The sequence below is a fragment of the Ovis canadensis genome, chromosome 22, assembly GCF_042477335.2.
Source record: "Ovis canadensis isolate MfBH-ARS-UI-01 breed Bighorn chromosome 22, ARS-UI_OviCan_v2, whole genome shotgun sequence".
Taxonomy (NCBI): Eukaryota; Metazoa; Chordata; class Mammalia; order Artiodactyla; family Bovidae; genus Ovis; species Ovis canadensis.
In genome coordinates this window covers 55,804,377-55,828,940 of record NC_091266.1, presented here as the reverse complement: position 1 = coordinate 55,828,940, position 24,564 = coordinate 55,804,377, and the positions used below count along the sequence as shown (strand labels likewise).

Genomic DNA, 24,564 nt, shown 5'->3' with positions numbered 1-24,564 from the left:
TAAACAACAACTCTTCAAAGGCTTGAAATGCTTTATCTACTTCTGTATCCCAGTGCTAACTCTGCTGCTGGCATGAAAGGAAGGCGCTGTTTAGCAGTAATTAGGAGACTCCAGAGGCAGATGGGTGGAAAGAAGCATTGGCTTGAATCACCCAACAACTGCACACACTTGGCTGTGGAATGATCTGCTTCATTTGCCTTCAGCAGACTTAACTTCCTAATTAAGTTGGCTCCAGCCAACATTCAAATGACTTTGCATTTTCCAAGTAGATGCCAAAAGAGGCCAGAGAGATGGCCCCCAAAGCCAGTGGGAGAAATGAGGAAGCAGGTTTGGAATGAAATACATCCTGTGGAGACCCTCATGGGAGTAACTTATGTACATACATAAGTTCTAGCCAAAAGGGAAAAGAAACCACACTGGTTCTAACGATATGCGCACTAGATATGAATCTTTGAAAACACAAAGAAATGACTTGGTGTGGTTCTAAAGCCAAAAGATAATGTTTCCATGGCAGGTGCCCAGCTGAGGCTGGGACTGGGACAGTTTCCAGAGAATGGGATTGTAGAACAGTATTATCTTATATTTATCTACCTTTATCCCTTCCTTCCTTTCATCTATCTATATCCCAGAAGATCTCCACTGCAGAAGACGTGGTTATCTGAATTTTTATTTTTAGAACATATCTAAAATCACTGCAGATTTTGATTGCAGCCATGAAATTAAAAGACGCTTACTCCTTGGAAGGAAAGTTATGACCAACCTAGATACCATATTCAAAAGCAGAGATATTACTTTGCCAACAAATGTCTGTCTAGTCAAGGCTATGGTTTTTCCAGTAGTCATGTATGGATGTGAGAGTTAGACTGTGAAGAAAGCTGAGCACTGAAGAATTGATGCTTTTGAACTGTGGTGCTGGAGAAGACTCGTGAGAGTCCCTTGGACTGCAAGGAGATCCAACCAGTCCATTCTAAAGGGGATCAGTCCTGGGTGTTCTTTGGAAGGAATGATTCTAAAGCTGAAACTCCAATACTTTGGTCACCTCATGCAAAGAATTAACTCTTTGGAAAAGACTCTGATGCTGGGAGTGATTGTGAGGAGGAGGAGAAGGGGACGACAGAGGATGAGATGACTGCATGGCATCACCAACTCGATGCACATGAGTTTGAGTGAACTCTTGGAGTTGGTGATGGACAGGGAGGCCTGGCGTGCTGCAATTCATGGGGTCGCAAAGAGTCGGACACGACTGAGCGACTGAACTGAACTGAACATCTTGAATGATCCCTGGGCCCAAATTTGGAAAACTGAATTAAAAGTCAATGATTTGAAACAGTGATAAAAGAAACACCCACACAAACTAGCTGACTATCCAACAATTATTCCTTTATAATTCAAGTCCATTCTACCATCATGGGCCAAGAACAAGCTCTCTGAGGAGTCTAGGGCCCTCACATCCACAAGAAGTCGTTACATGCAATGGGAGAGAGAATGGAGAGTAGAGGACATTCCATAATGATTAAAGAAAGGGTCAGACAACAAGAATATACAGCAATCATAAATGTGTGAGTGCCAATAGAAAGCGCTCCGAAACACATGAAGCAAAACCAGCAAAACTAAAAGGAGAAACAGACAAAATCTATAATCATAGTGAACACTATCAAACTCTTAATTGATAACAATGAGACAAAGAAAAAGAATTAGAAATCTCTGAATGACAACATCTTAATCAACACACATGGAATGCCACACCCCAAAAATTCAGAATATGTTTTTGGGTGTGAATGAAATATCCACCAAGATAAAGAACATGCTAGGCAATAAAACAAATCTCCATAAATTTCAAAAGACTGAAATTTTCACGTTTTCCAGTCACAATAAAACTAAGTTAACAATTCATTACATTAAAATAGCTGGGAAAGTCTCCAATATTTGGAAATTTAAAAATTCACTTCTGAATAACACATAGATCAAAGAAGAAATCACAGGGATATTAGAAAATATTTTGAACATAATAACAATAAAATACAATATAACAAATTTTGTGGGGTATAGCTAAAATAGAGACATTTATAGCTTTAAATGATGACATTAGAAAGGAAAAAAAATCTTTAAATAATTATATTTAAATTTCTAACTTAAGCTAGAAAAGTATGAGCAAATGAAGCACAAATTAAAAGCAAGGAAGCCATGAAGATAAGAACCAAAATCAACAAAGCAGAAAAGACATAAAAATAGAAAAAATAAAGACAAAGCAGGTTTTTTGAAAAGTTTAATAAAATCAATAAACTGCGAGTAAGTTAATCAAAGAAAAAAAAAGGATCAGAAACAAATTACTATATCAGAAGCGGGCCTAGTACCACCAATCTTAACAGACATGAAAAAGTCAATAAGGTAATATTATGAACACCTTTATGTTAACAAACTCAAAGGTATAGATAAATGTACAACTTACTTTAAAATCACAATTTATCAAAAGTGACATAACGGAGTTTCACTTCCACACGGGCATATGAGAAGTCCTGGAGACCCCACTTCCAAGCTAAACTGGAAAACATTACTAAAAATATAATCAAGTCTCTGGAAGTGATCCTAAGAGCATACAGCAAATGAAGAAATAGTCATTTAAGAAGACACTAAAACTCAGTAGGGACAGTGAAAATCTCTGGCATCGGAACCTTGATCCATTCTCTCTCCTTCCCTCCCAGTCTAGTGTGAAGGAAGGTCCATCCCAGATGGATACGGCCTAGAACACAGGGCTCCCCCTCCCTCTTCTCACAGCTCCTAGTCGAGGGCAATGGTATCCTGTTGGAAGAGACAGGCTGCTGGTATTCATCACCCTGAAGGTCAGAAGCTACTGTGCTCCCGTCCTTCCAGTCCTCCTTCAAGTCCTAGGCATGAGCATCACTCAGAAGGAACCTGTCATTGTCCCTATCTTCAGCTCCAGAAACAAGGCTCGGGAAGACACATCTTAAAACAGAGAACTCTGGAGCTCTTCTCAAAGGAACTGATTTTATTTGAACATGGTCAAGTTCAAGCCTTAAGGGCACACTCAGAAACACTCGAGGTTGTGATGAAAAGCAATTAAGAGGAAAATGGGAGCTTCACTAGAGATATGAACTAAATAATACATGTTAACTCTTCTTTTCAAATTCTGCTGATTGAGTGTAATCCCAATTATAATGCCAGGAGACTTTCTTATGAAAATTCATAAACTGATTCCACAGCATATATTTTGGAAAAGTAAAGAACCTATAATTGCCAAAGTAACCTTGAGAAATAAAAAAAAGAACAAAGATGAAAGACCCCAGCTGCCTGACTTCAATAGACCTACCATAAAGCTACAGTAATCAATACAGTGCGGTTCCAGAAAAAGAATAGGCGGACAGATTAATGACCGCTATAGAGAGTACAGAAATAGAACCACACTTGTATGGTCTGTTAATTTCTGCAAAGGCACTAAAGCTACTTGATGGTGAAAGGAAAAATTGTTTCAATAAATGATGCTAAAATGGATATACATGCAAAAAATAATAACTTTTAAACACTGTCTCACACAATGAACAAAAATCAACTTGGTTTTAAATATAAAACCAAAACCATAAAGCTTTTGAAGAAAACATATGAAGACAAGTTTATAACTGGAAGGTGGGAAAGATTTCTTACATAGAACGCAGAAAGCAATAACCACAAATGGAAAAAGTGACAAGTAAGATTTAATCAAAATTTAAAACTGCTCATCAACAGACACTATTAAGAAAATGAATAGGCAAGCCACTGATGGGAGAACATATTCACAAAATATTTATTTGACACAAGGCTTCTAAACAGAATATGAAGAAACATCACCAGTTAATCGCAAGTAGACAAAAATAATTAATGGAAAAAGGATTTGAACAGACACTGCACCAAGGAAGATATGAGAACAGCCAGTAGGCAAATGAAAATGTCAGTGACATCGTTAGTATTAGAGAAGTACAATGAGACACCGTACTCACCCACCAAAATGACTAAGCAGACTAAAAAGACCAGTAACAGCAAATGTTGGTAAAGACCCAGTGTACCTGAAATTTTCACACATTGCCAGGGGGAATGTAAACCAGCACAAGCATTTTGTGAAAATACCTGGCAGTTTCTTCGAAGGTTAAACATATTCTAATGTTTTTACGTTAGCAATATCACTCACAGATATTTAGCCAAGATAAACGTCAGCACAGTTCACTAAAAGAACTGCACACAAATGTTCATAGCAGCTTAATTCACAATTGAAATAACCAGAAAGACAAAAAACTGTGGAATATTCATTACAATGAAATACACTGCAGCAATAAAAAAATAACAAATTATGGATACTTATAACAATGTGGATGAACTTCAAGATATTATACAGAGCAAAAACTGCCAGACTCAAAAAGAATACACTGCATTATTCCATTTAGATGAAGTTCTAAAGTAGGCAAAGCTAATCTAAAGTTTTAAAAAAAAAACAACAACAGTGCAGTGGTTATTTCAAGAGAATGAAGATTGGAAATGAACATAAAGAACCTTCTGAGGTGATAGAAATACCTTAGATTGTGATAGGAATATGGGTTACATAATGAGTCCACTTCTCAAGACTGAAGGGCAATGACTTATGCATTTCAATGTAAATTTTACCTTAAAATGCTAAAATAATTTTTTAAAAGCTATACTACCATGTGTAAAATAGATAGCTAGTGGGAACCTGCTATGAAGCAAAAGGGGCTCAACTCTGTGCTCTGTGATGACCTAGATGGGAAGGGTGGGGCTGGGGGTGAGAGGGAGAGCCGAGAGGGAGGGGATATATGTATACATACAGCTGATTCAATTCCTTGTACAGCAGAGATGAACACAGCGTTGTAAAGCAGTTATGCTCCAATAAAAAGAACCTGTCAGCATTCTTCAGTGGTGGTAGGAAATGGGCAGAGAAAAACAGGAAGGAAGAAGGGCAGATTCTTGTACTTGGAGCATGTGGGGATTCATTAGCTCTGTTTTCTTTTATATGTCTGAATTTCTTTATAATAAAAAATTTAAAAAGAAAGACAGAAATAAAAAGGCATTAGGCTTTAATTACAACCTTTAATCTGACCGTGATATTTTTTTCATGGAAGTCAAATGATGAGCCAAGTCTTTGAGGGAGAGTATTTTAAATTAATTAAACAGTAACCATTTAAAAAAATACTCTATTTATCCAGACCAAGAACCTGAAGAGTGGATGAATTTAACATATGAAAGATCAATTTCTTCCATATATTTGCCTAATTGTCTGAGAATGGGGCTCTCAGCCCCATTGACATTTGCAGCTGGATCCTTCTTTGTCGTGAGGACTGTCCTCTTCACTGTAGGACGTTTGGCGGCATCCCTGGCCTCCACAGAGGAGATGCCAGTAACACCCTCTACACATGCCCTTGTGACAACCACAAATGTCTCTGGACTTTGCTAATGTCCCCTAGTGGGCAAAATTGTCCAGTTGAGAACTACTGCCCAAGAATACTCATTCCCAACCAAGACCATATAGCCCTTATTATTCAGTCGCCCAGTCATATCTGACTCTTTGAGACCCCATGGAGTATAGCATGCTAGGCCTCCCTGCTCCTCACCATCTCCCAGAGTTTGTCCAAATTCACGTCCATTGCACTGGTGATGCCACCCAGCCATCTCATCTTCTGACGTCCTCTTCTCTTTCTGCCCTCAAACTTTCCCAGCATCAGGGGCTTTTCTAGTTAGTCAGTTGTTCACATCAGGTGACCAAAATACTTGAGTTTCAGCTTTAGCGTCAGTCCATCCAGTGAGTATTCAGGGTTGATTTCCCTTAAGATTGACTGGTTTGATCTCCCTGCTGTCCAGCAGACTCTCAGGGGTCTTCTCCAGCACCACAGTTTAAAGGAATCAATTCTTTGGAGCTCTGCCTTCTTTATGGTCCAGCTCTCACAACTATATACAACCACTGGGAAGATCACAGCCTTAACTATAGGGACCTTTGTCAGCTGAGTAATGTCTCTGCTTTTCAACACACTGTCTAGGTTTGTCATAGCTTTCCTGCCAAGAAGCAAACGTCTTCTGATTTCATGGCTGCAGTCACTGTCTGGAGTGATTTTGGAGCCCAAGAAGAGAAAATCCATCACTACTTCCACCTTTTCCCCTTCTATTTGCCATGCAGTAATGGGATCGGACGTCATGATCTTGACTTTTTCAATATTTAGTTTTAAGCTGGCTCTTTCACTCTCCCTCCCCCCTCCTCAAGAGGCTCTTTAGTTCCTCTTCACTTTCTGCCATTAGAGTGGTATCCCCTCAAGGGGACAAAAACTGATTCTTGGGGAGATGAGAAAATTCTAGATATTACAATTTTTTGTGGCCCTCCAAATGGCCATAATATTAATACAATATATCAGTGGAATTAATGCTTCATGGTAGAGAAGAGAAGTTGAGGTGGAAGCCTACAAAAATGAGGATGGGTGATAATGAAAAAAAAAAAGATTGAAAAACGTCACCCCATAAAGAGGTCTGATTCTTTTTAAAGCCAACTATTTCCTCCAAGGATTTGGTATCCCCAAAGCAAGACTTTCCAGCATTCAGGGGGGTCTTCAGTTCAATGATGAAAAAGTTGCCAAATAAGCACAGTTGCTTCCCAGAACCTCTGAAACTGTCCTGGAAGTTTGAGATGAAAGATAATACAAATTTAGGGGAAAAAAGCTAGGAGAGGCTCTTGCCGAGTGTGATGATGTCCCATGACAGGACAATGAATTTGGAAGCTCTTGTTTGTCACTTAGAAGGTAAATCACACAAATCAAACTGACCTCAGATAAGTGACCACCAGTTTGTCCTGGCTGAACATGACCCAGTCAGCCCATGTCATTTTATACCATTTGAAGATGGTCTTTTTCAAGCTTCCCATCTAGCAGCAAAAACCCTGGACAGCAGTTTCATTTCATTAAATGATGCAAAACCAATGAATCTTGCATTTTCTTCTGCTCTTCTATTTCCTGTATCTTTATGCAAAAGTCTGTCTAACCACTCCAAAAACCAGCTGGTTTATAACATTAAATATTCATGCTCGATGGAGTTAAACCTGGCTGCTTAGCGTAGATGATATCTTATGATAATTTTTCAATCCATATTTACAAACCCTTTAGATTTGTTCCACAAAAGCAAACTCCCAGACACTCGGGCTACAGAGACCCTTTGGTGTATGCAGTTCACTCTCCAGGACTCTTGTCACTGAAGTAACACTGAGGTTATATGAGAATCTTCTAACATACGGTGCCCCCACACTGAGGCATCAGAACATTACCAAGGTATTCCTGAATTTAAAAGGATAAGGGAAGGAAGGAATGAAAGAGTGATGACTAATTTTGAGTGTCAGCTTGGCTAGGCCATAGCGCCCAGATGTTTGGTCAAACATTTGGTCTGGAAGTTGCTTTGAAGATATTTTTTAGATGTGACGAGTGTTCACTGTCAGTTGACTTTAAGTTAAGGAGCTTACCCTACATAATGTGGGTGGGCCTCATTCAATTAGTTGAAGGCCTTAGGAGCAAAGACTGAGGTTTCCCAAGTAAGAAATTCTACCTCAGGACTGCCACACAGGGATTTCCCTGCTGGTTCAGTGGTTAAGAATCAGCCTTCCAATGCAGGAGATGCAGGTTCAATCCCTGATCAGAGAACTAAGATCTCACATATCGCAGGGCAGCCACTGAGCCTGCGTGCTCTGGAGTCCCCACACCACAATTAGAGAGCCTGTATGCCGCAAGTAAGACCCAACACGGTCACAATAAATAAACAATAAAAAAAGAGACTGCAACCTTGAAATCCTAAATTTGCAACCTGCCAGTCCTTGCAATCTCGCGAGCCATTTCCTTAAAATAACTGTTCGTCTCCCTCTGTGCATACGCACATCCTATTGCTTCCATTTCTCCTGAGAACCCTGACTATGCAAACAGGGAGACTAATTCTATCTTCAATGAAACGAAAAGCACCTCAACGCTACCTGACGATATACGAGGGTGGGAAGAAGCTGGCAGAGCAGATGCTGACTCAGAGAGGAAAGGCACATTGCTATGTGGTTCTGTGGATGATGATGCCCGTGGGAAGCCCTAATGCACCAGGAGGGGCCCTGCAAGGGTTGAAACTGGAGGCAGAGGTACTGCAGAAGGCAGGGGTCAGATGCGGGCTGGACAGGAAAGTCGGTGGAAGTCACCAGAGAGCAGCTGAACTCTCCAGGTCCCCACCTCATCCTCAGACCAGTAAACTGTCACCTCCTCAACTCTTGAAGAAGGTAGAAGGTTTAACCACCCAAGGCTCTGGGCTTGGAAAAAGCAGTCAAGTGGAGAAAAAGGCTAAACAATCAGGCTGAAAACAGGGGGGCTTAGGGAATGTCTGCAAGGTAACCTGTGAGAATGCAAGCCCCTGGGCTTGGCTTCCAGAATGCCAGGTTCATATACACCTGGCCAGAGGAGGAGGGGGAGGGGAGCTCCCGCCAGTGAACAGAATAGCCTCTAAGTAAAGGCCAGATGCTAGCACTCAGAGTCAACCAGTGAAACCCCAGCTCGCTTCCCACCCACTCTTCAGTGAAGCCCACTTAATGGGCTCTGTCCAGTTAGCTTCAGCACTCCCACCTTAAATAAGAACATCCAGCGGAAGATTGCCAGATATGTAAGGAAAGCTAGATACCAAAAAACATGCAGATCAAGAGAAGGCGAGGAGCAGGTGACGCCTGCAGTCAAAGAGAAAAGAGAGAGTGTACCCGTGAGAAAAAGAACCTGATGTTATTTTTTTTGTTAAATCAGAACTCAGGAAAGAGCTCTTGGAAATTAAAAATACAAAATTCATAATAAAATTCAATAGAAGGGTTGGTAAATAAAAATTTTAAACTCTCCTAGAGAGATGAACAAAAACACAAAGAGAAAGATAGTAGGAAATAAAATTAAAAGAAAAAATCAACCCAGGAGATTCAACACCTGCCTAACACAGGATCCAGAGAAAAGACACGGAATACAGAGGGATGGACACAAAGTTCCAGAGCAGAAAGACCTACTGAGAGACCAGAACAGTAAATATAAAGAAAAAAAATTCCGGAAGGCACATCATGGTGAAACTTCAGACGACCAGAGATAAAGCCTCCTAAGAAGTTCCAGAGAGAGAAAGAGAAAAGCAAGACAAAAGCAGGGAATGTCATAGGGTCTCTCTGAAGCACACAGTAAACTAGAATCCTGCACAGAACTGATTTTCAACCTAGAATTCTACACTCAGCTGGAGTGTAGCGTAAAGATACTTCAAACATAAATAACTCAAAACACCTGCTCATGTGTACTCCCCTGGGAAATGACAGAAGAAAGAGCTTTACCTCCAAAGGCTTTCCCTGTCCCTGCACCGGAATTCCCAGCTCCCCAAACCCAGAGCACTGTGTGAAAGTGCCTGGCATTTGCCCTGACCACAGACAGGACAGGGCCATTTCAGAGCACCTGTGCCCTCCTTAAGAGCAAGACTGTGCCTGCAAAACACTGAGTGCCCGAGATGAGTCTGGCAAATCGCCACCAGTCAGGTCTTGAAATTCGTCTGTCATTTAAAGAATGCATCCCATAAGCACTGATTATCCTTCACGACTTAGTGACTGAACACCACCACCAGCCTGTAAATGCCTCCTTTTCATTCCATAGTGAAGTTCTTGAAAAATGAAACACCTGTGTGCACATTTCAAGTGCACTGGTCTTGCTTTACTAACGCCTTTTTCTTAGACCTTAGTTTCTGAGACCAGCATTAGGTACACAGCAAATTTTGAAAGGTACAGAGACTTCCTATAGATGCTAAGCCCCCTCCCACCCCGACCTTCACAGCGTCCCTCATTATCAACATCCTCCAACAGCTGTTACAACTGATGAACCTACACTGACACATCAGAATCACCCAAAGTCCACAGTTTGCATTAGGCTTCACTCTTGATGCTGTATAGTCTGTGGGTTTCAACAAATGCGTATACAATCACAAGCGTCCGCCACTATAGTGTCATATAAAGCAGTCTCACTGTCCTAAAACTCCTCTGTGCTTGGCCTATTCTTCTGGCCCCCACCAGGAACCCTGAAGTAATGCTTTTTAATACTATTTGGAGTATGGGCAATATGACTGCAGTTTTGTGGGCCAGGTCTCTTTTGCAACTACCAGCTCTACCATTATAAAGTAAAAGCCTCCATACACGATATGTAAGTGATGGGCATCTCTGTGTTCCAATCAAACTTTATTTTCAAAAACAGGCAGTGCACATGTTGTCATTAGCCAACCCCGGAATACAGTATCACTTTATTCATTCCCACCATTTTATAGAAAAAAAGTTTCTTGATACCTTGACTTGGTAATAATAAGGTGTTTTTTTTTTCTTTTTCCAATTTTTCTCTCTGAAATCTATCCTCTTTCTGCAAGTTGAAACAATACCCAATCAAAAGCTGAGATAATGTGATGAAAGACAGTTCTCTTTTCAGAATACCCTTGCTTTGAAGCCACATCGCCTTTCTCCACTTTAAACCCCAAGCTTCTCAAAACTCTGAAGAAAATCACTCGCTCCTTGAAGCTGTGCCTCACAGAGCCAGTCCCCTAACATGGCTGCCACGGGACACACTGTGGGCTGAAAGCTTGTCACACAAGCCCTTCAGGGCAATGCTGTTTGACTGCTTGTGGTAAACTAAGGAAAAGATCTTTGGTTTCCAAAAGACATTAGTGTTTGTTCTTCTGTTCAAAGAAAACCAACTGTTCTGCAGGATGACATGTGGGCATCGACCACCTACCAGTCACCAACTATCTGTGAACAGGGCAGAAGCAAACCCATGTTTACCCAGAATGGGGGATTCGTTTCCAGAGATCCCTTGGTCCAGAACCCCTGGGTCCACTCACTCAAGTGTAACCCACAAAAACGGATTTTATTGAAGGGAGAAAGAGCCTGTGTCTCAAAACGGGAGTCCATTGAGGTCACCCCTTCTGAGGTCCACCACCTCCTCTAGGGAGCAACGAGTCACATCAACCTCTAGGCGTCCTATCAGCTACAGTAAGAAATCCGGAAAGCAGCACTGATGGTTTTCGAAGTGGATACGGCAGCTGCCTGCAAGGCAATCACTGATCTGTCATAAAAAAGAGCAGAGGGAAATACTCACCGAAAGCCTAGAGGCTAGGGAGGATTCTGTCAGCCAAATAGTAAAAATCTGTAACATTTTAAGCACATCTTAAGCTGCTGCTGCTGCTGCTAAGTCGCTTCAGTCATTTCTGACTCTGTGCGACCCCATAGACAGCAGCCCACCAGGCTCCACCGTCCCTGGGATTCTCCAGGCAAGAATACTGGAGTGGGTTGCCATTTCCTTCTCCAATGCATGAAAGTGAAAACTGAACGTGAAGTCTTAAGCAAAAGATAGTAATAGCCTCTGTCAGAAAGCTTGTCGAGCACAGAAGGGACATCAGCCTCCCATTGGACAAGGCAGCTGGTGGGCAGACCCATCAGGAAATGCATTTGACAAGGTGCGGTGGGGGGTGCCTCTAAAAGAAACTTTTGAGGGTCCTGACCGCTACTCTTTGCAACCCAGCAGTCTCCTAGCTTGAGTCATTCACATGAGAGCTATTTCCTTCCCGAGTTTAGATGCAATGGTAGATACGAGACTGTGCTGCAGTCCTCAGATAACCATTTGAAAACCCGGATGAAAACTTCCCCAAAGGGTTTCACTTCTTACTGCTAATAACTTTTGAAGCCCCTTTAAAGCTCAGCACCAAATCTTTGGGAGACCAGAAACTGCAGAGAACTTGAGTGACCCCGCAAGGATACAGATGAAAAGCAGATGGAAGCCGGCCCCAGGTGAATACTATCCCAGGTACATCTAAAAAATGCCAGCCGGGGAATTCCTGATAACAAGGTGACAGGAAATCAATACAGCAGCACTTCCTCCAACTGGTACCTACACAACCTCCAAAATAGACTGACTTAAAGCATGACTTCAGAGAGGAAGAAGAAACTCAGAGAGGAAGTGATTATTCCAAACAGATGCTCGACCATAAATACCAGGAACAACTAGAGCCTAGAAGCACCGTGTACACTAAGCCTTCATACATGCTGTGCCCCTGGCCATATTAACCTCAGGAAGCATGTTCTGTCAATCTCCCCTCCCCCACCTCTAAGGCTCTAAAGCCAGACCTGCTCTGTTAACCAGGAAGTGTTCAGTCTAAGCCTCCTCCTTCTCTACTCAGGGCCGCTGTTAAGAGAGGCCTGGGACCTGGGACCTTTCGCAGCAGTGCGGTGATGCTTGCACCTGGACACACATCTCCTTGAGCAACAAAATACAAAGAAACTGTATGGGACTAAAAGTAACTGTGTACATATGCAGGTGGGGCAAATTCTGGACAAAAGATACAAAGAGACCAAGAAATCCAAAGGCCACTTTTGTGAAGCCTGGAGCACAGAGTGTTGGGAGCAAAAGCAGGGTCCTGCACGGGGTCTCCAGGAGTCAGCAACTTCACTTTTACTTTTCCCTTTCATGCATTGGAGGAGGAAATGGCAACCCATTCCAGTGTTCTTGCCTGGAGAATCCCAGGGACGGGGGAGCCTGAGGGGCTGCCGTCTATGGGGTCACACAGAGTCGGACACGACTGAAGTGACTTAGCAGCAGCAGCAGCAGCACACGCCACAACCTGAGGGGTGGACAAAAATCTAAGCCACCCCTTCAGCCTGATCCCTGGACACACCCCTACCCCCACCCCATATAAGGAGCAGGCTTGCCCCCTGCTCAGGGATTAAGGGAAACCTGTTGCTTGTTCTTGCTCTCCTTTGCTGCAGTAGGGCCCCCAGTAAACTTGCCAGTTTCTTGTCTGGCCTCCAGTCATTTCCTATTGACTGGGGAAGGCCAATAAGCCTGATGGATAACATTGTGACAAATTATCACAAACCTGGGGGCTGAAAATGGAAGAAGTGTATTCTCTCCCAGTTCTGGAGACCAGAAGTCCCATATTAAGGTGTTGGCAGGTCCACAGTCCCTCTGAAGGCTCTAGGGGAGACTCCTTCCTGCCTCGTCCAACTTCTAGTGGCTCCAGGGTTCCTTGGCTTGTGACTGCTGCTGCTAAGTCGCTTCAGTCATGTCCGACTCTATGCAACCCCATAGATGGCAACCCACCAGGCTTCCCTCTCCCTGGGATTCTCCAGGCAAGAACCCTGGAGTGGGTTGCCATTTCCTTCTCCAATGCATGAAAGTGAAAAGTGAAAGTGAAGTCGCTCAGTCGTGTCTGACTCTGTGCAACCCCATGTACTGTAGCCTACCAGGCTCCTCCACCCATGGGATTTTCCAAGCAAAAATACTGGAGTGGGGTGCCATTGCCTTCTCCTGGCTTGCGACTATATCGCTTCAATTCCTGCCTCCATCTTCACATGACCTCCTTCCTCATATCTCTAAGTCTCAAAATTCCTCTGCCTTTCTTTTATAAGGACATCTGTCATTGGATTTACAGTCCATCCTAAAGCCAGGATGAACTCCTGTTGAGATCCTTAACTACATCTACAAACGCTTTTTTTTTTTTTTTTTTCCCAAATAAAGTCACATTCACTGGTCCTGTGGGCTAGGATCTAAACAAATTTTTTTTTGGTGTCATTATTCAACCCACTAAAGTCTCCAATAAACTAGGGGAGAAAAAGAGTTATTTATTTAAATGAACAGGGACTATGAATCAGTTCAGTCACTCAGTCATGTCCAGCTCTTTGCAACACAATGTAATGTAGCCTGCCAGGCTTCCCTGTCCATCACCAACTCCCGGAGCTTGCTCAAACTCATGTCCATTGAGTCAGTGATGCCATCCAACCATCTCATCCTCTGTCTTTCCCTTTTCCTCCTGCCTTCAATCTTTTCCAGCATCAGGGTCTTTTCCAGTGAGTCAGTTCTTTGCATCAGGTGGCCAAAGTGTGAATACCTTGTTGTGTTTGTTGTTTAACCACCAAAAGCCCAAGACACTATCACATTAGACATTGGCAGGAAGGTCAGCTAGTGTCCTTGAATAATCTGCTGAGTCTGTCTAAGCCTCGCTGTCCCTATACACACAGTGGGGACAACCAGACCTGGCAGGGCTGTGGCACAGGCTGATGGAGAGTCACTCAGAGTCCTAGGCACCCCGATATTGCTGACAAGCCCTAATCGCTAGTGACTCTGAGCAAAAATGGCCAACTACTACTCTGCAGGAAAGGCCATCCAGTCACTCCTTGGTCCAGCCACTATCAGGGTGTGTATTAGCTACTTAGAAAAAAAGAAAAAGGATGAGGCTAACAGGCTTGACCAAAGTCAACAACGATCCAAACTGTGGGGAATCAAGGACTTCAAGTCATAAGAGCGGCCAGTCCTTTCCCAAGTGGTCACCTGGGGGCCTGGTTTCTCTCCAGGGATTTCAGAATCGCCAACCTAAATACAAAGCCTGCCACTGCCTATGGACTCCCCAGGACACGAGCTGTGGCTCATTTATCTCCATGTCCCCAGCACCTGTCACAATGTCTGGCACCTGGGTCACTCGGTAAACATTGATGGAATAATAGAAGGTGTTACCAGGACACTCTGACTTGGTTTATTTAAAGCATGATACCAAGCACTTGACATTCATGGAGTGGATTAAATAAGATAATGTACTGAAACATTTTAGCATGATGATGCTCCAGAAATGTCAGTGGTCACCATCACTTATTTTAACCCTCACTCCAACTAACAGTGGAGGCCTTATCATTCCCAGTCTACAAGCAGGAACGGAGGCACAGAGGTTAAGTCACAGTTCATATCTGCATAGCCAGGATTTGTCACACTTCAAAGACCTGCATGCTGTCCACTACACCACACTGCACCTGGTTCACATTATTTAGTTTAAGGCTGGTCTCAGCTTGAAAGAAAATGAAAGTGAAGTCGCTCAGTCGTGTCTGGACTCCTTGTGACCCCATGGACTGTAGCCTACCAGGCTCCTCCATCCATGGGATTTTCCAGGCAAGAATACTGGAGTGGGTTGCCATTTCCTTCTCCAGGGGATCTTCCCCACCCAGGGATTGAACCTGGGTCTCCCACATTGTAGGCAGATGCTTTATTGTCTGAGACCAGAGAAGCTGGGACCAGAGAAGTCCCAGCTTACATACCTATAATCAGACTATATATTAGGGGTGACGGGGTGTATGTACATGTATATATATACACACATATGGTATATGTTGGTACAGTACACACACACACACACACACACACAAACCTTCATTGAAGGAGTAAACTAGAGAGAACACTGAGCTGAAAGGCATAAGGTCCCAGGGAACACGGTTAATTCCCTTGACTGTCAGGATCCTGAATGGATACTGCCAAAGGGTAAAGTGTCGCAAGTTTCACTCTGCTGCGTTGACAAGAGCCACACCTACAATGTTTTATAAACTCCAGAGTCTTGGTCTCAGGCTTATTTCTTCCTGGGGAATGTCTTGTTTCTGAGACAACAGCTCTACAGTGAAGAAAAGTGAACTACACTTGACATTCAAGTATCAATACTTTTCCCTTCATCTAAATTCCCGAAAAGAGTGATCAGGAGACAAGACCTAGGAATCAGTCTCCCAACCAGGGAACTTACAGGAGGAATGGATGCTGGGGAAGCTTTTGCGGCCCTCGGACACCAGATCGGGGTCACCGGTGCAGTGCATTTCCGAGTTCATCACTCCATCTGGAAAGCAGCGGTAAAAGAAATCGGGGCGAGGTCTACAAAAGACACCATGGACAGTTTCAATATAAAACGCTGCCATCACAAACAAACCCCAGCTGACCCCGCCGACCCCTGCTGCTTCCCCAGTTCCTTCTTCTGCCATCAACACCGCAGCCCCCACCGGAAGACAGCGTGGGCTTAGGCAAAGCTCAGGCTTCAGGGTCAGAAAGATCTGGGCTGGAACTCCCACTCTGCCACTTACTAGTTTTATGACTTATGTTGTCACATAGCCACCCTCAGTCTCCACATCTGTAAAAGTACCTACCCAAAAGTGAGGTACTGAGGGTCACGTGAGATGACTTCCGGGAGCCACCTGAGCATCGTGCTGGTGAAATAAAGATGGAACGATAGCTCCATCGATGGCTCCAGTACTCGGAGGCTGCTACCAGGATCCAAGCCTCCAGGCTCCTCATGGCCCTGGATCTTGAGTCTGACGGCCAACTGCCTACACTTCGTTACAGAGCAGGTTTCACTGAGAAGACCTGAAAACCCAGTTCCAAGCTTTGGCACAGTCACCAGGCCAGCTCTTGGTCCAGGTTGTGGGGGAAGGAAGTAGGGGACAAGCTGGCCCCGAGGCCGAGTCACCTGCTACAATCACGGCTAACATGTACTGAGTACTTACTGCATACCAGACCCAGCATTAAGTACCACCCATGGGTCATGTCGTACAATTCTTAAGACAACCCTGGGGCAGGTCCTGGAACTTCCTTCATTTCACATGTGTGAAAATGAAGGCTTAGAAAGATCACACTCCTGCCTAAGGTCACACACAGCCAGTAAGTGGCAAAGACAAGCTCTGAACCCCGGCAATTGGATTCCTGCACCTACACACCACACCCCACATGTGTCCACTTCACTCAAGCGTGGATTCTCACTGTGATGAGTGACGGTGGATTCTTCACATGAATTTAACTAACTCTGCCAGATGCCTGCCATGGACAAGGCTTTCCTAACACTGTAAACACAGTCCCCCTTTTCTGCACATACTGGGTGATAGTTCATATGGTTCTCACTGTGAACTATAAGGGCTCATTGGTCCTCCAGCTCTGGGATCTGAGCCCAATAACAATCTATCAGTATCCATAACATATCAATTATCAATAATCTATCAGAACTGTTGGTGTGCTGTCTCTCCCCTACGTGTGTCTCTAAGTGTGGCTATTCACCTACTGAACCAGAGCCTCAGAGACGACCTGGGAGTCAGCATTTCATTGGGCCCTCAGCAACTCTAAGCACAGAAAGTCGGAAGGACAATGCAGCCCAAGGTCACTTGCTGACCAATCTATACCCATCTTCTGCCCCCTCGTTGCCTGACCAGGACTGCACACCAAGTACCTGATTGCTAAATACCGAGGTTCCGAGAGGGAAACCAACCTGTCCAAGGCCAACAGCTAGTCACGGCCTAAGTCAGGTCTCGAACTCAGATCTTTTGACTGTTTTTCTCTACAGAGACCAGCTCGTTTCCAGAGCATTTGGGGGAGAAGGCTAGATAAACAGGAAATAGAAATCATCTCCCGGGAGGGTAAGAGAAATGTGTCAAGAGTCACAGCTCAAACACTAATCCATATCGTTTATCCCAGAGAGAATGAAAAATAAGCAAGATTATCTATTTCTCGGATGCCAAAACTGACAAGTGAGAGGGTGTCTGGTGAGGCCCTGGAATACCAGTGGGCTGGAAATGGAAACGGCTTTCTCAACTTTGGTCCCCAAGAAAGTATAGTCATTAGCTACTTCTTTACTATTGATGTCCTGCTTACTGAAATAGTGAGTTCATCATTCAAAGGAGAGGCGAGATCTGAGTTGAGGACAGAAACCCCAGAAGGACAACAATTTAAGGGAAAACCAGATGAGCTCCAATCCATCCCATCCAGTTTCCTGCAGCCAAGGTTTCTACACTGCTGACCTTGAGACTCTAAGTCACTACTTGCTTCTTTTTGGAACTTACCTTCCCACTATCAATTTAATAGTGTTTGTGCAGACTCCATTCAAAGCAAGAGCCAAGGACACAGCTACAAAACAAAACCGACAAACAGAAAAATAACCAGCTGGCTCTCAAATCAAAATTGTCATCATTACCATCATCATCATCATTACTTTTCCATCATGCTATTTAATTTATGACCATAGAAATATGAACCAATGCTTTTTAAAAAGGAGGGAAGTTTGAGTGGCTAGAGTAAAACATAATTAGAACCGGACTTTGGAGACTGAAAGTTCATAAAATTCCAAGCCCCTATGACATGAAATTTATCTCTCCTCCTAGACTGAAATTTTCAGTATCACAGAGAAGCCCATGTATCATGTTCTGACCTGATAGAACAGATTTAATACTACAGCATGTAGAATTTCTTTTACTGGTAGCAAGAAATATAACATTTTATTTCCTTCTGGCAACTTTCTCAGACATAATTCTAATCAGAGCAGCTGCAGGAATCCCTCTGAATACAGGCATGCCCACTCAGGCATCACTTCCTTGTTGACCTGTCCCCTACTGATGGCTGTCCACTTGTTATCAAACAAATCACTATTTCTAAGAAGGTGAAGTGTCTCAATACCTCATTACTGGTGTTTGAAAATGTTTGCCCAGGCGGTTCTTTCTGCCACCTAAACCAGTAGGTACTTCTGGACGACATTCTTCAAAAATAGACAGCCTGGGGAATTTCTCTAAGCATCTTGGAAGGACTTTGCTGGATGAAGCACAGATTGTCCAAAGGATACAGGTGAAATGAGTCATGGAGTTTTCCCTGCAAGGCCCCTGCATCTCTCTCTTGTGTTTATCAAGACTACACAAAAGGCAAGTCAATGCAATGGAAGGTCAAATGCTTTGCATAAGCAATAAAAACCTATCGATGTCCTGTTCCATTGCTTTGTTGAATAATAAAGCATGTGAGTTACCATTTCCTTTTGGCAAGTATTAACTGTTCAATACTAGCTGAGATTTATGTAAGGAAACAGTGGTAGAGGGCCACTTTCGGGAAGGAGCTGCCTGGAGCAGTTCATGATCATGGGGAGACAAATGTATTATTCTACAAACGGAAAGGACTGTGAACAGTCAACACAGTCACCAAGGGCACAGGCCACTGAGATAGGGACAAAAAACCCACCTGCTTGTATCAAGTCATGGGGAAGCAGAGAGAATGGGAGGGACCAGTTCAAATGAGCACCTCTGTCAAAAGGGAAACTAGTCCCCAAAGCAGAGGATGGACCACGTACAATAGCTGGAAAGGAGGGATGGGCCCCCCGGATGCAGAGCAGGCCATGAGTCAGCAGCACCAGACCACCATTAAAACACCCAGCATGCAACGGGGTGTGTAACCTGGAAGCAAGCATGGAGGAACTTGGAGAGATCTGCTGATTATACTCTGCATGCACAGACCCTTCCTTCCTAAAACGCTGGCTTCCCTTCTCTCTCACAAGCTTGGAGCACTGCTGAGAGGTTTTCTTTGCAGAGAGGAGGGAGAATTCCCTGGGCCATCACTGCTGCAGGATTCTCCCAAAGCTGTGACAATTAACAGGCTGTGAGATTGCCCTGAGATGACAGGGGTCTTTTCTTGTTAGGGCTGGCCCTGCACAGGCTCACTGCTGCGTTTTCCCAGCAGGGCTGAACTCCTCCTCCTCCTGGTCCTGGCAAGGCCTCTGCACAGAAAAGGTTTTCAGGAACAAGCATCACTAGCTGACCTCCCAGTGCCCTTGAGGAAGTTCAGAGACCACGACATCAATCCAGAACACCATACACGTTCGCAACCTCTGCCCCAGCTGGGTTTACTATAGCGCACAGCAATTCTCTGAAAAGCTTCAAGTGGCTGAGCTAGAAAAGGTGTGGCTGTGATGGAAACACCAACAGCTAGTAGCTTGCCTCTCTGATCCAAAAGCCTGAAGGAGACAGAAGAGAGCGAGGATCTGGGTGGAAAGCGTCACAGCCTTCCGGAAGTAAAGTAAACCAATTACTATGTTCATCTGCACAGCACAACCTCCAGGGGACCCAGTCAGGGGACCTCTCACTGACACCACAGGGAAGGCTGGGCTGAGGGTAGAGGCATGAAAGGCTGGCCGAACAGGAAATGAACGACCCCAACCACGGGGGGCTGGCTTGTTGATTAACAAGGACCCAAGGCATCTGGTTCATAAGGGCTGCATCGACAGCATCCCACAGCACTGCAGGGTTGAGAGGAGTGTCAGAAAGACAAGCCAGACTGTGTTCTGATAAAGAAATGCAAAGCAGTGTGTCATGTGAGTTGGCCTGCAAGTGGCCTGTATTGAGGGCACTCCTGCTTACAACCCCTAGAGGATTAGAGGGCTTTTGTTGCTGCCACTTTTGTTGTTGGGAATTCAACATTGCAGTCCTTCCAAAACAGGGTTTGCTATTAACACCAACTTGGCCGTTCTACAGCCAAATCCCTGGGTGCAGCGAGCCTTACTTGCACACGAACAGATACACAAAGCTGGCTGCTGTGGACATGCAGCTAAGGGGCGTTCTTAGGGTCCAGGTCTGCTGAAGACACCTGGGTAAAGAAGGGACCTCAGACCAAACCACCCTCACTGAGAAAGTCCTGAATTCCAGATAATGGAGGAAATGCTACACCTAGTTTTCTGTCCCTGGTTTTGAAAGATCACTCCCTCCAGCCCCTTCCAAGGCTTCCTAAAAGTGGCAACTTTTTTTTTTTAATTGTGTACAAAGGGAGGTTCTTCATCATTTTTACAAGGCAGCCTCTCATTTATTTAGGCAAACAGAACATCCAATTAACTCCACCTTCTCTGTTAACATATAGGAGGCCAGGTATGGTGTACAATTTTGAAGTGTCATCCTAAGGGAGATTCAGCTGAGAATGAAAAGGTCTAGAGAAAGTAACTGTAAGCTCCTCAAGGCCATCACAATCTCCCAGCTCCAAAAGCAGCCAGTAAATTATAAGTGTAACCATGAAAGACAGTTCCTACCCACAGCCATATGTCTCAGGGCTCAGTGTCAGGGGAGCAGCTAGAATAACAAGTGAGGCAAAAAGATTTCCAGGTCATCTGAGAGGGGCTCCCAGTGGGACATTTGGGAACCACAGTGATATCTGTCCAAATGTTGACACAGCTGCTTGAGCCTCGAGAGGGAGGGCATCTACACCCTTCCTGGAAAGCCTGACCTTTCCACCACCTCAGCTGAAGAGGCAGAGACCATGTGGTGAGCAGCACCTCAAACCACAGGTGGGCAGCCGGGGGACACACGTGTGTTCAAGCAGAGCACCCACAGGCTGGCCACAGACCTGGGACTCTGCATCCAGGCTTGAGACTTGAGTCAAGTCCAGAGTCTCCACCTTGGGAGTCTGGACCACAAGATGCAGCGACACCTGGAGGTGGCGCTGGAGCTGAGCAGTCACGCGGGCGTGGGGCAGGGGCACCCGCCACTGCAGGCCCAAGCCTCACGCAGACCAAGATGCAGGCAGCAGAGACAGCGTCTTCACAGGAGACTGAGGCAGGGAATGAAGGAGAGGAAGGACGCATCAAGAGAAGAGGGGCCATAAGGCGACAGGGCGCCTCCCCCCTCACGGCCTGGATCCCTATTCCATCCCCACGAGGGTTTCCCCTCTGATTCTTGAAGGTCTATACGATCGCTTGTTATAGTCCTATAACCAAACCTCTAATTTATTCGATCCAATTTGAGAGGAATTCAGTTCTTTTCAACTACACAGCGCCTAACCAAAGCCTGGCTATGTAAGAAATGGTCCCGGTCCTTCCACTGCTCTGCACACCCTAGAACTCACACCCACCCTCCTTCCCTTACAAAGAACAGGGAAGACCGTAGTTTGCTACGTTTTTCATTTCCTCAAAGTCCAGTAATTAACAAATACCATCTTTAGTGACAAATTCCATATTTCCAGATTTACTGCCTTAGTGAATGGTGAGCCTACACAACACACTGACAACACAGTGTGTGTGAGGGTTTGGATAACATCAAGGCGTCATGTCAGAAAATAAACCCAGTTCAGTTTTCTTGATGACCAAAAAGCTAAAACTCTGGCTTCCGGGGAGTTTATTTTGCTAAACAAGCCAAATAGTTTTACTTTCTCTTCATGCTGTCATTTACTTTGTCTTTTGATTAATATGCAGATCAGAAAAAAAAAAAAAGGATTTAACCCTGAAAATATCAAACTCCTGTCACATGCAGATATGGCTCAGCTTAGGGACAATTTATAAGCATCGTGTCATACTCAATGGCAAAGATTGCAGCATTCTTTACATAATAACAACTGATTAACTGCCGAAGTGTCCCCACAGTGGCAATGAGTTATGGAGCTTGTTTCCAATTGAGATTAAATTTTACATCTGCTTTTCCATATTTTTGCTTCTAGTCAGTGGTGACTGGTCACCACTGGTGAATTGTCCCAAATTGGGGCCTATAAGCCACAAATGTGGGGTTGGACAGTCAGTGGTGACAAAGTTTCAGATTCACTCTGCCTTACAGCCAAGAGCTGTCCTTCCAGTTTGCCTAGGAAGCACAGAGCTCTGGTGAGGAGCCTGAAACACATTTTCAGCATCGCCGCTGGACAGCGGCGATGGGCTGGCCAGCAGACCAGCACTGGCTCTTTAAAAGGGCTAAACGTTTACCTTGTCTTGTGTCTACCAAGCTTAATTTGACCAAGAGAAAAATCAGTTGAGTGCAACTAAGATTTTCCAAATCTGGTAATCTAATCAAGTTCAGCCCCATCCCCTAAAGCAGGAACTGGGAATACTCTACCTAGGAAGGCTTCCTTAATTTCAGTCTTGTCTGTCCGCCGGATAATTTTCACCACACAAATAACAGCCAGAGGTGTGAGGAAAGAAATTGCCTGGAAGAAATAACAAATAATCCCTTATGAAAGCAGTAGTTTTCTATCAGAGAACCAATTGATAATTAGTTCCAGTTAGCTTCCCAGGGACGGCAGAGCCTGGTGGGCTGCCATCTATGGGGTCGCACAGAGTCGGACACAACTGAAGTGACTTAGCAGCAGCAGCAGCAGCAGCTTCCTTTGAACTCACTAGCTGAATGATCTCACTGAACTCCTGACCTCCTACTAAGAAGGATTTATATCTATACTGAGAGATTCCACAGACTTGACAAATCGGAGGTCTGATTACGGATTATAATTGATTTTTAATTGCTGCGAGTCACGTTTAAAGTGGTGGCTTTTTAAACAGAAAAGAAGAGCCTATAATTACAGTGACATCTTTGCCAGTAACCCTCCTCCCATCCTCCCCTGTGGAGGGATGGAAGAATCCTTGGCTTCCCATCCCCAGCACTCTGGCAACATGGGAACATGTGGGATTTGCTGGGAGTCTATTGATTCATTCCCCTTTGGTATTCTTTGGTTGAATATTCCTTTCTGCCACAAAGCAGAGGTTAGTCCCTTCACATGAAGTCTCTCCTCTTCTCTTCTCCATACCCTTTCCTCCCCTAGACCAAAGCACTCAGGAGTACAGTATGCACTTAACGAATCAAGCTGGTGGGATTCAGAAGCAAACAACTCTATCACTGAACCTTCTATGAGGCAGGAGCCATGTTTGGGTACCATCCAGTCCTAGGGTCTCTTAAATCCTCATGCAGGCTTTGTGACAATCTTTGCCAGGCTTGGGGACTATGTGATGTGCCTGAGGACACAGCTGGGAAGTAGCGAGATGGGCTCCAGAGGCCGGGTTTTCTGCCTCCCATATCTAGTCTTTACTCAGCATTCTATAATTAGTACTTTTTTCCCCCAACATTCCAATGATCAAAAAAAAGGCAGTGGATTGGCCAAAAAGCTCGTTCATTTGGGGGTTTCATTCTGTCTTACCAAAAAAAGCTGAACGAACTTTTTGGCATACAATATTTGTGTTACATTCTTATGATTATAACGTCTCAGGATAACAATCAAAAGGGATTAAATATCTCACAAATCTACAGCTGGGCTCACAGACGATGGTGGGAGGCATGGGCGTGGGAGATGGTAACTATTAAACGATAGTGTTCACAATTTGGGAAGTCTCCACACTAGTCAATGTTGCTTTCTGGAAAGGGGGCTTTCTAACAGGACTGAGGCATGGCTGGAAGATACTTTCCTTCATTAAAAAAAACACCAGAATTCCTCCAAATGTACACAGTCTATCAAAATAATTGGCGACGTCCTGCAGATATGCAAGAACCAGACCGCGAGAGCTCAGAACATCTTAGGAACACCTCTTTGGGAGCAATATTCACAGACAGTTCATGAGACAGGAGAAACCCTTCTCCTTACAGGCTGGTTTCTTTGTGACCACAAATGGTAGTAACTAGCTTGATGAGCCTCCTTATTGGCCATGGCCCTGAACAACTTAACATCAATAAGTCCTGTCATCATGGAGGGTATTCAGAAGAGTGGGGCCCAGGTTTCAGGGGAGCTGCACAAAAGGAGATTCAGAACTGGAGCAGAGGAGCAGAGGATTTACCCAGGGCAGCTGAAAAAGGCAACAGCAAGAGTTCCAGCAAGTCTGTGAGTCTACACCAGTGCTTGGGGGTCTCTTCACCTGCAGCATTTGATACAAGGCTGCATCCCTCAGACCCTCTTATAGGACAGGTCTGGAATCTACATTGTGTAACAAGCATCTCAAATGACTCTGGTGACTGAGAAACACTGCATTGGCTCTGATTCACACATTCAGTGTTTAGAGAGCGCTGGCTGAAGCCCAGCTTACCTAAGTCCAAAGTTAAGCTTAAGGTCAAAGAAGTCCCGGGCTTTTGGTTTCCTCTCACTTTGGGGACTACAGACCAGCCACTGCCCTCAAAGAGGAGAGAGCAGCTCACTGAACAGTGAACAGTATTGCAGCGACCCCGCCAACAGTCAAACCATAAATACGAGA

At 44.4% G+C, this 24,564-nt stretch overlaps 1 protein-coding gene across 1 annotated transcript in view; it reads right to left on the bottom strand.

The window, feature by feature from the left end:
* The window catches only part of PLPP4 (phospholipid phosphatase 4), a 146,104-nt gene that overhangs the window by 55,532 nt on the left and 66,008 nt on the right, over positions 1-24,564 (bottom strand). The window contains exons 3-5 of the mRNA XM_069567997.1: positions 22,451-22,541; positions 17,675-17,738; positions 15,601-15,725 (exon numbers count right to left, since the gene is read on the bottom strand). Of these exons, the coding sequence (XP_069424098.1) occupies positions 15,601-15,725; positions 17,675-17,738; positions 22,451-22,541 (280 nt within the window). The remainder of the gene's footprint in view (positions 1-15,600; positions 15,726-17,674; positions 17,739-22,450; positions 22,542-24,564) is intronic.